At 39.6% G+C, this 13,632-nt stretch overlaps 1 protein-coding gene across 12 annotated transcripts in view; it reads right to left on the reverse strand.

Annotated features, from left to right (window-relative positions):
* kcnma1a (potassium large conductance calcium-activated channel, subfamily M, alpha member 1a) overlaps positions 1-13,632 on the reverse strand; it is a 125,988-nt gene that overhangs the window by 56,890 nt on the left and 55,466 nt on the right. For all 12 annotated transcript variants that reach the window (XM_068567596.1, XM_068567594.1, XM_068567601.1 and 9 more), the window contains exons 4-5: positions 3,892-3,985; positions 3,174-3,285 (exon numbers count right to left, since the gene is read on the reverse strand). In XM_068567596.1, coding sequence (XP_068423697.1) covers positions 3,174-3,285; positions 3,892-3,985 — 206 coding nt within the window. The remainder of the gene's footprint in view (positions 1-3,173; positions 3,286-3,891; positions 3,986-13,632) is intronic.

Here is a 13,632-nt window from a genome sequence, read left to right on the forward strand (position 1 = left end):
GTATCTAAAGGAGATTAATTCCTCTTTCCAATAAAGAACTTTGCATGAACTCTTCCATTAGCCACGCGCTGTTCTCCTCCTTTTAATCAATGTCCAATTTGCAGAGGCAGGAAGAACTTATCTTGAAATGCATAAAGCATATACTTCCTCTGGTGCAGAGTGGGCGGACACTCTTCCACACAGCACAGGGCAGAACCCCTATTAGTGGTCCTTTTATTATACACTGGATGTCCAACAGTCGTCTCATGCAGGACCACAGCTGATAGGGTGAAGCAAAAGGTAGTGTAATTAAAATGTATTACACTGGCTGTGGTGTGTATACCCCAGCAGTGAATGGAAATAAAAGATGAACCAATCCACTGGGAACAAGGAGCATAGTACACGGTGTTAACAACCACCCTGGCTTCCACTAACAAAGCCTGTTAAAGGACAGTATATACACACATAGCTAAATTAAAGTAACACTTACTATGGATTAGTCTATTGCTTATTAGGACAGCCATTATGGCCCTGTCAAGCCTGAGGATATATAGGGGAAAATCGTTTTAGGGGAAGTGTAAATGTAATTTATTCATCAGCGAACAGCAAATGTTACCGAGGAAAAGAAGCATCAGTAGTAGTGCATGTGTAATCCATACTATGTTGCCATTCTCTCAGAATATTATACAGATTAATTGTGCTTATTTTCCTATTACAACACGGTACTGTATGTCTTGATTCCATAATAATAGAGTACAAAGGGGCTGACCATGATCCCTGTCCTAACTCCAAAGAGCCTGGATATTAACAGAGACGTTCAGCACCCCATTAGCATTCTGGAAGCTATCACCAGCCCGTTACGTTATACCATATCAAAGTGCAGACACACACTGTTAATTTTATAACTGAGGCTTTGCAACACTGTATGCAGCCTTAAACACATGGACAAGTGCACCACCAGTGAACATACACATAAGCCATGCCAGTGGGAGTTATGTTACTATAATGCTCTGTGGTTACACTATATACTGTATGTCCAACACTGAAAAAATAAACATGCTCTAATGTTAGAAGGAGATGCAACAGGATATATGATCATTGCAAAAAATAGTCCTTAGGATTCTCCCGGTTGCATAACAATAGTAATGCTTATTAATAGGTACGGAATCTACAGAGCAGCTCTCAAAAATAATAAATTCACACTCTCAGTTGCTGTTTATACAAATACTCACACTGCAGCTGTATTGTATATAAAAGGTGTTTCATGCATCGGGCCCTTATGTAGGATATGTATTGATCATAGGTAATTAATCACTGCAGAAAGTCAGGCCGCAGCCAGACCATCATTTCACAGTCTTTCATCATCCTCATCAAGGCCCAAACACCGATAGCTTTCTGGGGATGAGATGAGGACATCATGAATACCAGATACCAGATTACTTGACTCGGCCATATCTAATTCATTACACAGCTTGTTTCGTGTGAAATCCATGGCCACAGTGAGCCTCTTAAGAAAACTTCATCACCACAGAGATTAGACTTCCACATTTCCTTATGATTTTTCATATTACTAGATTTTATGATTCCAGCGGGCATGTGAAAACAAGATCATAGACGGCAGACCTTCCAAAGACCTGAAACTCAGACAGTCTGGTTTATATCATGTGATTACCAAATAATTAAAGTTTATTTCAAAGATTTGTTTGGCTAATTCTATTAGATATAATAAGATTGTTAATGTGTATGAACTAAATTGAGAGTTGATTACTCTCATTTTTATTAATCTGCTGAATATTCTCACGATCAATTGATTTAACAACTAAAAAAAAGGTCAAAAGTAAAAAGAAAGTCACAAAATAAAAATCTCAGCATTCAAGATAAATCTTGTTTTTTTTGTCTGAGCAACTAAGCAATCCTCTATTATCAATGTGTGGCTCATGTTTTCATCCCAGTCCGACCACTTGTTTTGCAATATGATCCAGTTTCCAGATCTTAAAAATGAAGTTACTGCTAGTTAATATTGTGAACCTTTTTCACAGCAGACATTTTGACTCGTCATCACAGAAAAAGCACAGAAATTACTAATAGCATTGACAACAAATTCATTCTGTTCAAGTGTCCCATGAACCAGCAGGACCCTGAAATTGAGGCATCTAATAAGACACATTTTGAAAAAAGATGAGAAAAAAACAGGATCTTTAAATGTCTCTAGATGTGTAAGATATCTTTTTAAGATACATGTCAATAGTAGTCTGGAGTTATAAGTGTTATTCTGAATTGAGAACCGAAACTCCTTCTTCGACTACATTTCATATAATAACCCAAATTCTGACATAACAGCCTCAAAGGTCCAATGCCATGCTCAGCTAAACATTGGATAAGCATTTAGCTGAATTGTAAATTATGTATGCAATGTATAGTATCATACAAAGTATGTTTTAAACGTGGCGGTGAACTCAAAAAAGGATACAGCTACAAATGGACTATATTTACTGCAGTGTAATTTAGGCCACAATACTCTGAATGCACTGAGGAAAGTAGGTCGTTACGTAAGGCAGGTTAGGGTGTTTTCCAGTCTGCTCATGCAAGAGTGTGTGTGTATGTGTGTGTGTAAGAGTGTGTATGTGTGCATGGGGAGAACACATGCTTTTGCATGTGCAATTTGTGTGTGAATGTGCCATTAGATGGCAGTTATGGACCACTGTGAGGTATTCTAGGTGCAACGCCTGAATGCAGCAATTACCAATCACACACACACACACACACACACACACACACACACACACACACACATTTCTGAGTCACTCTCACTCCCATTAGCCAATCCACTCTGCTGTGTTCCCTGAAACATCAGAGGAACCCAGCCCTGTCACTTTCAATGATGAGGGAAAGTTGACTGCAGCCCAAAGCAAGAGGGCCTTGGAGACACAGTCCCAGTAATGGGGAGACAGACGGGAGACTGAGAGGCAAAGGGAGAAATAGGGAGTGATAAAAGGAGGGGTGACATGTGAAGATAGAGGGTAAAAAAAAGAAAATGGAAAATGAGGAGTGGTAAGACGGAGGCGTTGAGAAGAAAAATGTGAAAAGCGGTGAAAGAAATCAAGGAAAGATCAGGCTGTGCAGTGAGAAGAAAAGAGAGAGAGAGAGTCAAAGGGAGACAGAAGGAAACAGCTGAAAGAGATATGCAGTCTTACCGAGCCAGCTTCTGTTCAAGTAAACAGAAACAAACACGGGAGGAACAGTGAAGAAGTCGACCACTGAGTTGACCTCCAGCCAGAACCACAGCTTATCATTTGCTGCTATGAACTGTCAAAAGAAAAGAAGTTGGCATCAAGATGACAATCATATTATAATATTATACAAAATGCTACCTCTCTACCACAGCCCACCATTCAAACGACATGCTATGTCTCCTTTTAGCATCGCTGACACACTGCATAGAATGACAAAAGCTTCCCCACTTGCTGAGTCATGCAAATGTTTGGTGGTGTAAGCAGCTTATGAGTTCATTTATTTATTCATTTAGGACGACAAGCTTGCGTTTGCGCCACTGGAATGCTGCTCTGGCATGGCAGTCATGCCAGCAACAGCATTACAAAGGTGTCAGTTCAAATGAAAGGCATTGTGTGTGTGACTATTCATTGGTGTCTGTCTGTTTGTAAGCATTGTTGGTTGTCCTGTAAAAAAAGCTGATGAAAAAATAAAATACACTAGCATGTCTGTTGAAAATAAGAATAAGTATTAAATATACTTTTGTAGGATGCTGTAGATTTGAATGTATGGAAAACAATGCCTGCCTGCATGGTTATGTGCTTATTGTTTGTGCCAGTCTGTTGACAGCATGTTATATACGCGTACCGTTTTATGAATGTATGCTTGTGCGCGTGTGTCAGCATGCAAGTGCCAACTTACCCGCAATCCAAAATACAGAAGGAAGAAGACGTTGAAGGCCATATCGATTTGTAACGTGAAGTCTTCATAGAAGTGCTGGCAGGATTCTATTGGACTAGAAAACAAGGAGAAAGAGAGAACAACATGTTTACTGTCATGAACTAACGAGATGAATTTGTCATCTCTTTCCTGCCATAAACCCAGCCATATTTCGTAATAATTTTACAGTCAGTATATGAGTTTGATATCCGTATAGATAATATGTGTGAAATCACAATAAAAACAAATTAAATGTAATAAATAATACATTTCACAGTATTTTTTTATGCATCACAAACTGCTTAATATACAAAATCACATGTATTCCATTGTTGTGCTTTACGTCAGACAGAATTCTGCTTACATGCAACTTTGGTATTTCATTTTGTTAATTTTCAATCACAGTTGATTTTGAGTTTTTAGCCAACAGAATTTCGTAAAACAATAATATAATACAATGCAATAAAATTCCAGACTTATCATTCACCCCTACATATATGGATAATCATAAATGTATGCCATGGCTTTATTTTCTTCAGATATGCTTATATGACCTCATCCTGATCACCTTTCTTCAGTTCAGCTTACAGGACTGATAAGAAACTGTTCTCTGGTGACAACAGTCAGCTTGGTGTTGTCAAGGTCAAATGGTGCTGACCAATGTTTGCCATTTTAAGTGACTGAACTAGATCCTTACCTGTAAGATATTGTTTATAGTTACTGCAAAAACCCTTGTAAATTAATCTGTACAAAAAAAATCTAATTTAATACACTATTAATGACACAAATTGTGTGATATGCTATTGAGTTTCACTGACATTGTGCAATTCCTCCTCTAAGTCTTAGGGGGTACATGACACACTTTCAACCAAACATAGATGAAAATAATGAACATGCATACATTTTGCAGCATCTGTCAAACACAAATATTCCAACAGATTTTCCCTCATATGACAGAGACTCCTCACAAAGAAAGAAACTGCAGCTTTCTCGATTAAACAGAATGGAATAGCTAGCCCGGTTGCTTGAAAAGAGGCAGATGATGATGAATGAGTTGTGATCTATCAGGTCTGTCATGTAATCCATCTTCATGTTTACCTTGTGATGATTAACCATTAGAGGGGCTTCCTTTTACACAAGCTATAATAAGCACTTTGCCCGCCCTATTCTTCACTTGGTCATGGGCCGATAGCATTTTGCTACTCAGTAATGAGGAATCCCACTGTGGGAAAAGCATGAATATGCATTATTGTTTGGCTGACTAAAGGCGACCTTTGGGAATGTACAGATAAGCAAGGGAACACACACACATGGATATTACAAGAGTACACAGTTACAAGTCCCATATGTTCTAATTCAAACATTGAAGTATACATTGGTATGCATGGAGCCCATAGGGACACAGAGTGAGATCCTGAGCGGAGCTTACTACACAAGGAAAATCTCCGGAGGTAAAGAGGAGTGAGGCTTAATCATCTTCCAGTTAGCATCAAACATTTTATCTCATGATGATCCATTATAATGGATGACTGGGTATAGACATGCCAGAGAGGAAGTATTGCTCCAAGAGGATGATCCGACTTCTAATTCCTGAGTCTGTCTTGAGCATATCCTGAGGACTGATGTGATCTTTAAGATGATGTAAAACCCTGGCGCATGTCCAGGATGATGATAATGAGTTTGGTTTATGAAGCAGTGACTTTTTTTTTGTTGAAAGGCATTTTCTCATACAGTGCCATCAGACTTCGGGACAGAGGCTGATTCGCTTCTGACTCCTAGACGGTGTTAACATTGATCTTGCGTCAATACTCAATTAATAACTCACCACTGGCATCTCTTCGTGATTCTGTAGGCATCAAACTAAATGTAAATGCTAAAACAAACCATAAATAATTAATAAAACCTACAGCCTATGCAGCACACTATTCTTCACTTCCGTCGACACAACACGCAAGCTCATGCAATCTCACTTTTAAAATCAGAAGCCACAACCTGAGCGAACCTTAAAGTTCATGTGCAAGAGATTGCGCGCACACACACACACACACGCACACACACACACACACACACACACACACACACACACACGCAGATGGTGCATACTGAAGACACCATTTGGAGTGGTCACTGTGGCATTTTCCCTCAGGCCCAGCTCTGGCCTAATTCTGTGGAACCGCTCATCTACAGTCACGTGACCCAAAGCATTCTCAATAGCACAGAGGGAGCATGGCGGCACTATGGATACACGCTGAGAGCTTTAATTTAGTCGTTTTTCTAATCATTATTTGAAAGTACAGCTTATCATTAGCTAAAGTAGTGGGAAGACACATCAGGCAGACATATGGTTTCTCTCTTAAGCGCAGAGGCACAATAGGAAATTAAGAGTTCATCTGTGCAGGGTGGGAAAGGTTTGCAGTCTATTATTGTGGAGCCGCTGTGTTTTTAATAAATAGCTATGCGGACTGAAAAGTAAAAAAACAAGAATGAGTTGGCTGCTGTTTATGTGGCAATTCATCATGTTTAAATGCAACATCCAGCATGATAACTACTTCATAAACACAACAAAAAAGCATATAGATTAAAATTAGATGTGCTGTGACCCGTCACATGTACACAATCAGTTAAATAGTGATCCATCCAATCTCTGCTAACCTCAAAGCCATATTTAAAAAATAAAATTGGTTTATGTAATTTGAGAAAAGTAATCTAATTTCATCTAAATTAATAATCATTGTATTTTGTAAATTGGTAATGGAAAAAGATGAGCATTTAGCAGCTGCTGTAAAGCCAAAGGTATTCCCTTTAAGAGTGCTTTGATATTCTGTAAGTTTCTCACTGCTGAATGTGAAAAACATTTGCCCAACAACTTTAAAAGGTGACAATAGTTTATGTCAATGTTACGAGTTATGATTTCTGTCAAATGACAGTATATATAACTAGCTCAGTGGCCATGCAGAGGGGAACCATTTGCTTGCAACCTGCAAAACCGTATTTGGAGGACAGGGCTGGTCGGAGCAAGCCAATTGCTTGGCCTCAAAGAAGTGAGAACTGATTGCAAAGTTGTCAAGAACCCGTTGCTCATTGACTCCAGGAAAGTGAGGAAAGAAGAATCCATCAGCAAGTGAAAAGCAATGAATGAGTCGCCGTCAACCGGCTGCAGACAACATGCTGAAATAGGCTACAGAGCCCTGAAGCCCCGCCCCCACTAAATTAGACACAGCACTCCCTTGAGTCCCTAGCAATTCACCTGCCAAGGGTGAATTAGATTGGATGAGCAGCCCTTGAGGTATGTGAAGCACGTACCCACGGACAGACAGACAAATGCTTTGTTGTTGTATAGTAGATGTAATGCCTCAAAAGCAACTATGGCCCAAAATCTGTCCACTGTCTCTGAGCATTTGGGTCAATATTAGATGATTTCAATGCATATGTCCAGGGACAAAATTGCTGGAAAAAGCAACTTTCACACCAGCAACCAGCAGAGTTTGTGTCCAGTCTCTGACCACATTCATTTACTACTTTATTGATATAGTCTGAACAAAAAATGAGCGTCTTTAGCCTATGAAATGTTTTATAAGATGCATGGCTATGGATTATGTTAAAGTTTCTGTTTCTCTTCCTAACACGAAGAGCATGTAAGGCAAAGCAGAATTTCTAATTTCTGTTTTTAATGTCACTACACATTCTTCAATCACAAGGGATTCCTGACCACTTGCTGCCAGCGTCCTGTAGATCTGCCCACCACATGTTGTATTACTCCTTCAGCTCTGGAAGAAATGGGGGTTACAACATCCTGGTGGTGGCGTGCAGGAAGAGAGAGAGAGAGAGAAAGAGAGAGAGAGAGAGAGAGAGAGAGAGAGAGAGAGAGAGAGAGAGAGAGAGAGAGAGAGAGAGAGAGAGAGATAAAAGAGACAGGGAGAGAAGCAGTGACAGTAGGAGAGTGAGGGGAAGATGATAAAGTGACAGAGAGGTACGCTCTCTGCTTCTATACCATTGTTAGACGAAAGAGACTGGATTTGCTTTGATCAACAGATCAGTGGTTTTCATACCCTCACAACTGTCCTTTATATTTTAAAAGTATTCTTTAAAAGAGACGCTACACAGTGTCAAGTGTGACATGTTTTGTGCACCACACACATCGTATACTTTAGACAATGTATCACACATGTAACAGCAATATCTTATTTCAGTCTAAGGGGAAAAGCCTGTCAAAACAAAAAGAAGATGCCTGAATGGCAGGAGGGCACTTTACAACAACAGCTTGAGTGTCTCAAAGTTAAGAGGTATACCTGAATGCACAATGAAATACCTGTCGGAGACACACAATCGATTTTAAGAAGAGATACGTGACTTCGGCTGAAATCGCTAAATGGTTCTGTGAGTCCTGTTTTCTCTGCTGTGGTCTCCTCTGGTTCCTGCAGTTTATATTTCTTCGGCAACCTACACACTGTTGTTGGTTTCTGTCAACGGCGTGCTCATTGTTTACCCAACTCACGAAAGAATTGGCCAGGGTGTCTCGAGAAGTTTAGCTTCAGACTCCGAGAAAGCTTTTTGTTGTGTCGTCTTTGTTTTCCTTCAAATGTACAAGAAAAAACAAAACTGATAGTATCGCAGGTCCTGCGTTTCACTTCAAAAAGATAGAAATCAAAAGATTAATTTGATAGTTTTTCGATTTTATGTGTAAAAAAAATATATATAATGATACAAATAAATTGTGTGTATAAAATCGAAAACAATCTAAATGAGCTTTCATCTCAACTTCCTCTGACCAGGTACTCTGCTTCTGGCGAACGCAACCAGACAAATAAACTCATTTCTTCACAAGGGCAAAGGAGTTTGTTGATGATTTTGTTCTAAAAATAGTCTGAAACACCTTCAGCCAGCTAGCAGGAGCCAGCCTTTTGTTACTCCGCACATGACCTTGGCTAGCTGCAGGAGCAACAGCTAGGTTGCCCCCTGAGAAAACAATAACAACTCCCAGCTTGACAAACGCTCACAACCACAGAGCAACGCTCCAAATATGAGTCATTCTTCATATCTCACAAACGTCTTCTGCTCTAGTAAGCTCATAAGCATCTTAGAGTCTCGTTTGATAGTGTTCCAGTCACCACACACAATCAACACAACCCAAACAGAAAAATATTAATACATTTAGAATGTGATTTGAGCACAACAACTGAATGTGGAGCTTACATGCAGTATTCCTCCTGAGGGGAGTGCATGTAAGTTTAGAGGATACAAGCAGGAAGAGGTCTGTGAAGCAGAAAGAAGGCCAGGTTAGTACTTAAATGACTGATTTAGGCCAAAGCACCGTTACTAAAATAAGAAACGCTTTAGCACCTACAAGGGCAATGGACAAATAAAACCTCTCTACGGAGGCTAAAAATAGCGAACTCAATTTTTTTTATCTGATTGCAAATGACTTGCATCCCGCTTCAAGCATTTCCTCTACAAAGACGTTATTTATTTTAGCGTCCAAAGGAGTGGTGTGTGAGTGAAAATAGCACATTACTAAAAGAATCCAAAACTCTGTACAATATGCCAGCAACAAAACGCTTTTGAAAATAGAATAAAGAGAGAGTGAATAAGACTGCAATGTGAAAAGCTCCTTTTTTGCTGGAGACAAATTACACTTAGGTTTATGATTAATTTATTCAAAAATCAGCTGAAGCTAAACTGCACACACCATATCACTGCTCTTTTGAACACAAACCAATTAAGAGATAAAAACGATAAATATGTGCTATATTCAGTGGTTATCAGCACATTGATTAACATTGTCAAGTAAATGAAGTGGATTTTATTTATTCTATTTTCAGCTCATTATATCCAAGATATTCTCATGTAAAATAACATTCAATCAGTACAAACACTAATCTACAACTACGGGAACTGTAAACAAGGTAATTTGCAAACTATAAAATTATGCAAAATCATTTGGTAAAGGCAGTGGGAGGTGCAAAGTGGCATGTTTGCATGCTGTGTCTAGCGGTGTATCATTATTCATAATGTGAGGTCTAGTTGCATTCATAAATATTATTTTAAGTGGTATTTTTTATGAATCAAGTGGTGCATTTTGTAACAGTCTTCATAAAATCTTATGTATGTTGTTGTTTTTATTGATTTATATCTGAGTGGAAGCTAAAAGAGTTCATAGGAATTGACACTGTGGCTTGACGTTTTTAAAAAAAAGAGCTACAAAGGCGCTCATGAATCATTTTGATCTAATCGTAGGTTTATTAAGCTTAACATAGATTAACTGCATGTTTTGCTGTGTTCATGCCGCTGTCTGAAAATAACCACCCCGCTCTGCATTGAGGGATATTGTGCAAGTCCAACAGCGAATGGCCTTTACATTGACATGATGACTTTGATAAACACCGATACCAGAAGAATGATCACGCTGTTGAGCGACTTTGCTAATCTCTCCAGTCGTTTTTTCCATGAGACTTCAATCAATGTTTCACGCATTGAAGCTGCATTCACCAGAGTGGCAGCCAGCGTAATTTGCCACTCTCATTAGAATAATACCTGCGAGCTAACAAGTTATACCATCACACTAATGTTCAGCTCGGCAGGACTGCAAGTGTTGTCACCGTTCTTCGCTCGTGCTCAGTCTACAGGAGAGGCTCCACAATCACAAAAACAAAACAGAGCTGCATTGTTGCATTGCACTTCAAAAAGCGTATTGTCTATGAGTGTGATGTTGACATTTCATAATCTCTTTTTTCTCCAGAGCAAATGTTGATAACTCGCTCATTTAGATTCTCCCTACAAGTGTGAAAAAATAATACACTTACATTTTAGGAAATTGTTAAAAAAAAAAAAAAAAAAAAAAAAAGATTTTGAAATAAGTCTGAAATACATTTATTTCTGCCAGTGTTTGTGTATTTAAATCTGTAGCCACTTGGGAACTTAAGTCTACTCGTAGTTACATGCTCTTCTCTGACCCACTTGGAGACTTAATCCATCCAGATCAAGGACAGGTCCTGATCCAGGTTAGTCTTAACTGCCACAAAGTCTGCCAAGCTTGTCTCACTCCTCAGCCATATTTCTCACCTTACCCCATTAATTAGCCACTAGGCACTGTTTTTCAGTGCGGACATTGATCTCACACTCCTGCTAGAGTTACAGGCATAGGCCGCTGCTTATGAGGTCTCTGAGACAAGAGACAGGATTTGTGTGCGTCATACATGACTATGCAAGTGTGTGCATGTGTGGAAGTAAGAGGAGGGAAATAGAAACCGAAGTGGAGCAGGAACAAGGGCATCCCTTTAACAGCAGCCTGCAGAGACTTTGTCCTACATTCCTCTCTATTTGTTTCATGGGAGCACAGAGGAGGAAAAAGAAGGGATGAAGGATGAGCCAAGGTATTGAAGCAGATTCCGAAGGTAGGGCGCAGTATCCTCCCATTCAAAATGTCACCAAAATAGCATCAGTTTGGCAAGTGAAGTCTGCCGCAGAGGAACAGAAAAGGCGGCATCTTATCATACATTATCATGTGTCACGCAGAACTGTGGTAAACAAACAGATGGATGTTCATTCTCAGGGAAGCCACATATTCATTCAAAAAAAACTTACGACAACAACACGGTTGCCAAGTAATCTCTTACCAGTAATCTCTGTACTCAACTTGGATGGCAGCCAATTAACAATTCCCTCCCCTCAAACCATGTTTTCCTGCTTCTACAAAAGGCTTTACAGTGTTTTTCTGTGGATCTTTGTAGCAGAATATTGGCCAACAGAGCTCCTGCTAGAAAACCTGTCAAAAACTAGGGAGAAAACAACTCCTGAGAGACTATTGCCTGGCCACCAGAAAGGTATGTTTTTCATTTTTGTCAGCGTGTGTATGTCCTTGCCCCAAGGGGTTACCCGGCTTCACTCGTCGTAAAGCCCCAGCCTCCTCAGATCCAACCCACATTCACTTTTTCCACCACATGAGTCTTTTAGCTTTTACCACAGGGACTCAACCTTAATTCTTCCCATTATTGTTGCTTTTTTCACAGCCAATTTGGGAATGATGTTCACTTCATCTGATGGCCAAAATAGCAGTTTGACAAAAAACCATTGAGCCTGAATAGTTCATTGGTCTGTAACTGGATATAGCACAGCTGTGGCGCTATTACGTTGAACAACATCTGTCCACTGGTAAAAAAAAAAAAAAAAGGTCTCTGCCAGTATATAGTACATACAGATGCAGTATATAAAGATTTAGTGTCAGGTCAGTTTAATGACATGTAACAATGTGTTTAAAGCGCATAAGAGTCCTCAGCTGTTGTAGTGAGAGTATGTATAACACAAGCCTGCCTCCTTTTAGGATGTCAAAGCCCCCTGAGTCGACTCAACCTGCTCTGGGTTGATCAGTAGTCCCCCTGAGAGGACATGCACACACAAGTGACAAGCTGGAGCTAATCACGATGATGAGGGCAGAGAGAAGGCCTCGGCTTAATGGGAGCACCGACGGATCAGGGCAATGCCTCGGGAAGCCGACTCACATAGAAACACACTCATAAGTGCACAAGACACAACAAGGAAATATTGCGTTGAGAGAAACTGCAGCTTTGCACCAAACTACTTTAAATGTTCTCCCTTTTTGCACGTTTTGATGTTATGGCATGGTAGGTCTCTGCAAACCTCGAGCTTTCAAATGTCCTACTTTGACTTGTCTTTCTCGTGGACAGTTTGTTTTTGACCCAGCTGCCAACGGACGCATACTGCCAAAGTCATTCTAGGCCTCATTTCAAGGCATCTCTTACAGATGCATTATAAACGTTCCAGAGGGGAAGAGCAGTGTAACTTGCCAAATACTTGAATTAATATGGATACGTGGTCCGATGTTTCAGTGCCTCCCAGTAATTCAGTTTTGTTTTTTTGCATCACAGGAACATTAAATGTAACAGCATTGTACAAGAAGCCATTTACCCTAATGACATATTATAGGTTTAATTTCACCTTAACTCCACAATAAGTGCCTGTTGTCTGCATCTCAAAAATGTGGCTGCCATTTGTATTGGATTTGAATGATTCATTGACTATTAATCATTCACATGGCCAATAATGGATTGTGGTATTTACTTTGATTCCCTAGTCGTCCTATGACTATTAATTTTACACTTTTGTATGAAGCATATTTGTCTCCAGAACCCTTTTTTGCTTAAAAAAATGCCACAGGTAGAGAGTAAAGCAAAGAGGATAGGAATAAAAGAGAAGAAATGGCGATGAACAGGAGGAAGAAAAGGTTTTTCTCCTGAGGTATACATGGATGACTGGAATCATGCCAGGAATAATTTTCCACCACTGCTGAGATAACGCTGTACAAGTTGGATTTCAGATTATGTTATTTTGACAATTTTTACATCTCTACCCCTGTTTTAGACTCTCTGTTACCGCAGGGACAGGATTTCAAAGACATTGTATTAAAGCTTGCCATTACGTAAAGATATCATCCGGCACGACTGCCAACAGTGGAATAAATATGATGAAATAGAATGATACAGTACCGGGTCAATATGTTACGGTCCTTTTGCAATCAACATCCCATAACTGCAGGCACAACAGCAAAGTTTGAGGCTTCATTTTGGTAAATCAGTGGTGCATGAAATACTGTGTGTCAAAGGCACACAGTTAGTGTGTTGAGCATTGCAAAACATCTTTGCTTATTGCACTGCCAAAGGCACATGTGGCAACTTCTACATAATTGGAAACAACAAATTGCCTCTTTTT

Source organism: Clinocottus analis, unplaced genomic scaffold (genome assembly GCF_023055335.1).
Source record: "Clinocottus analis isolate CAN_PGR_092001 unplaced genomic scaffold, fCliAna1.0.p SCAF_8, whole genome shotgun sequence".
NCBI classification, from domain to species: domain Eukaryota; kingdom Metazoa; phylum Chordata; class Actinopteri; order Perciformes; family Cottidae; genus Clinocottus; species Clinocottus analis.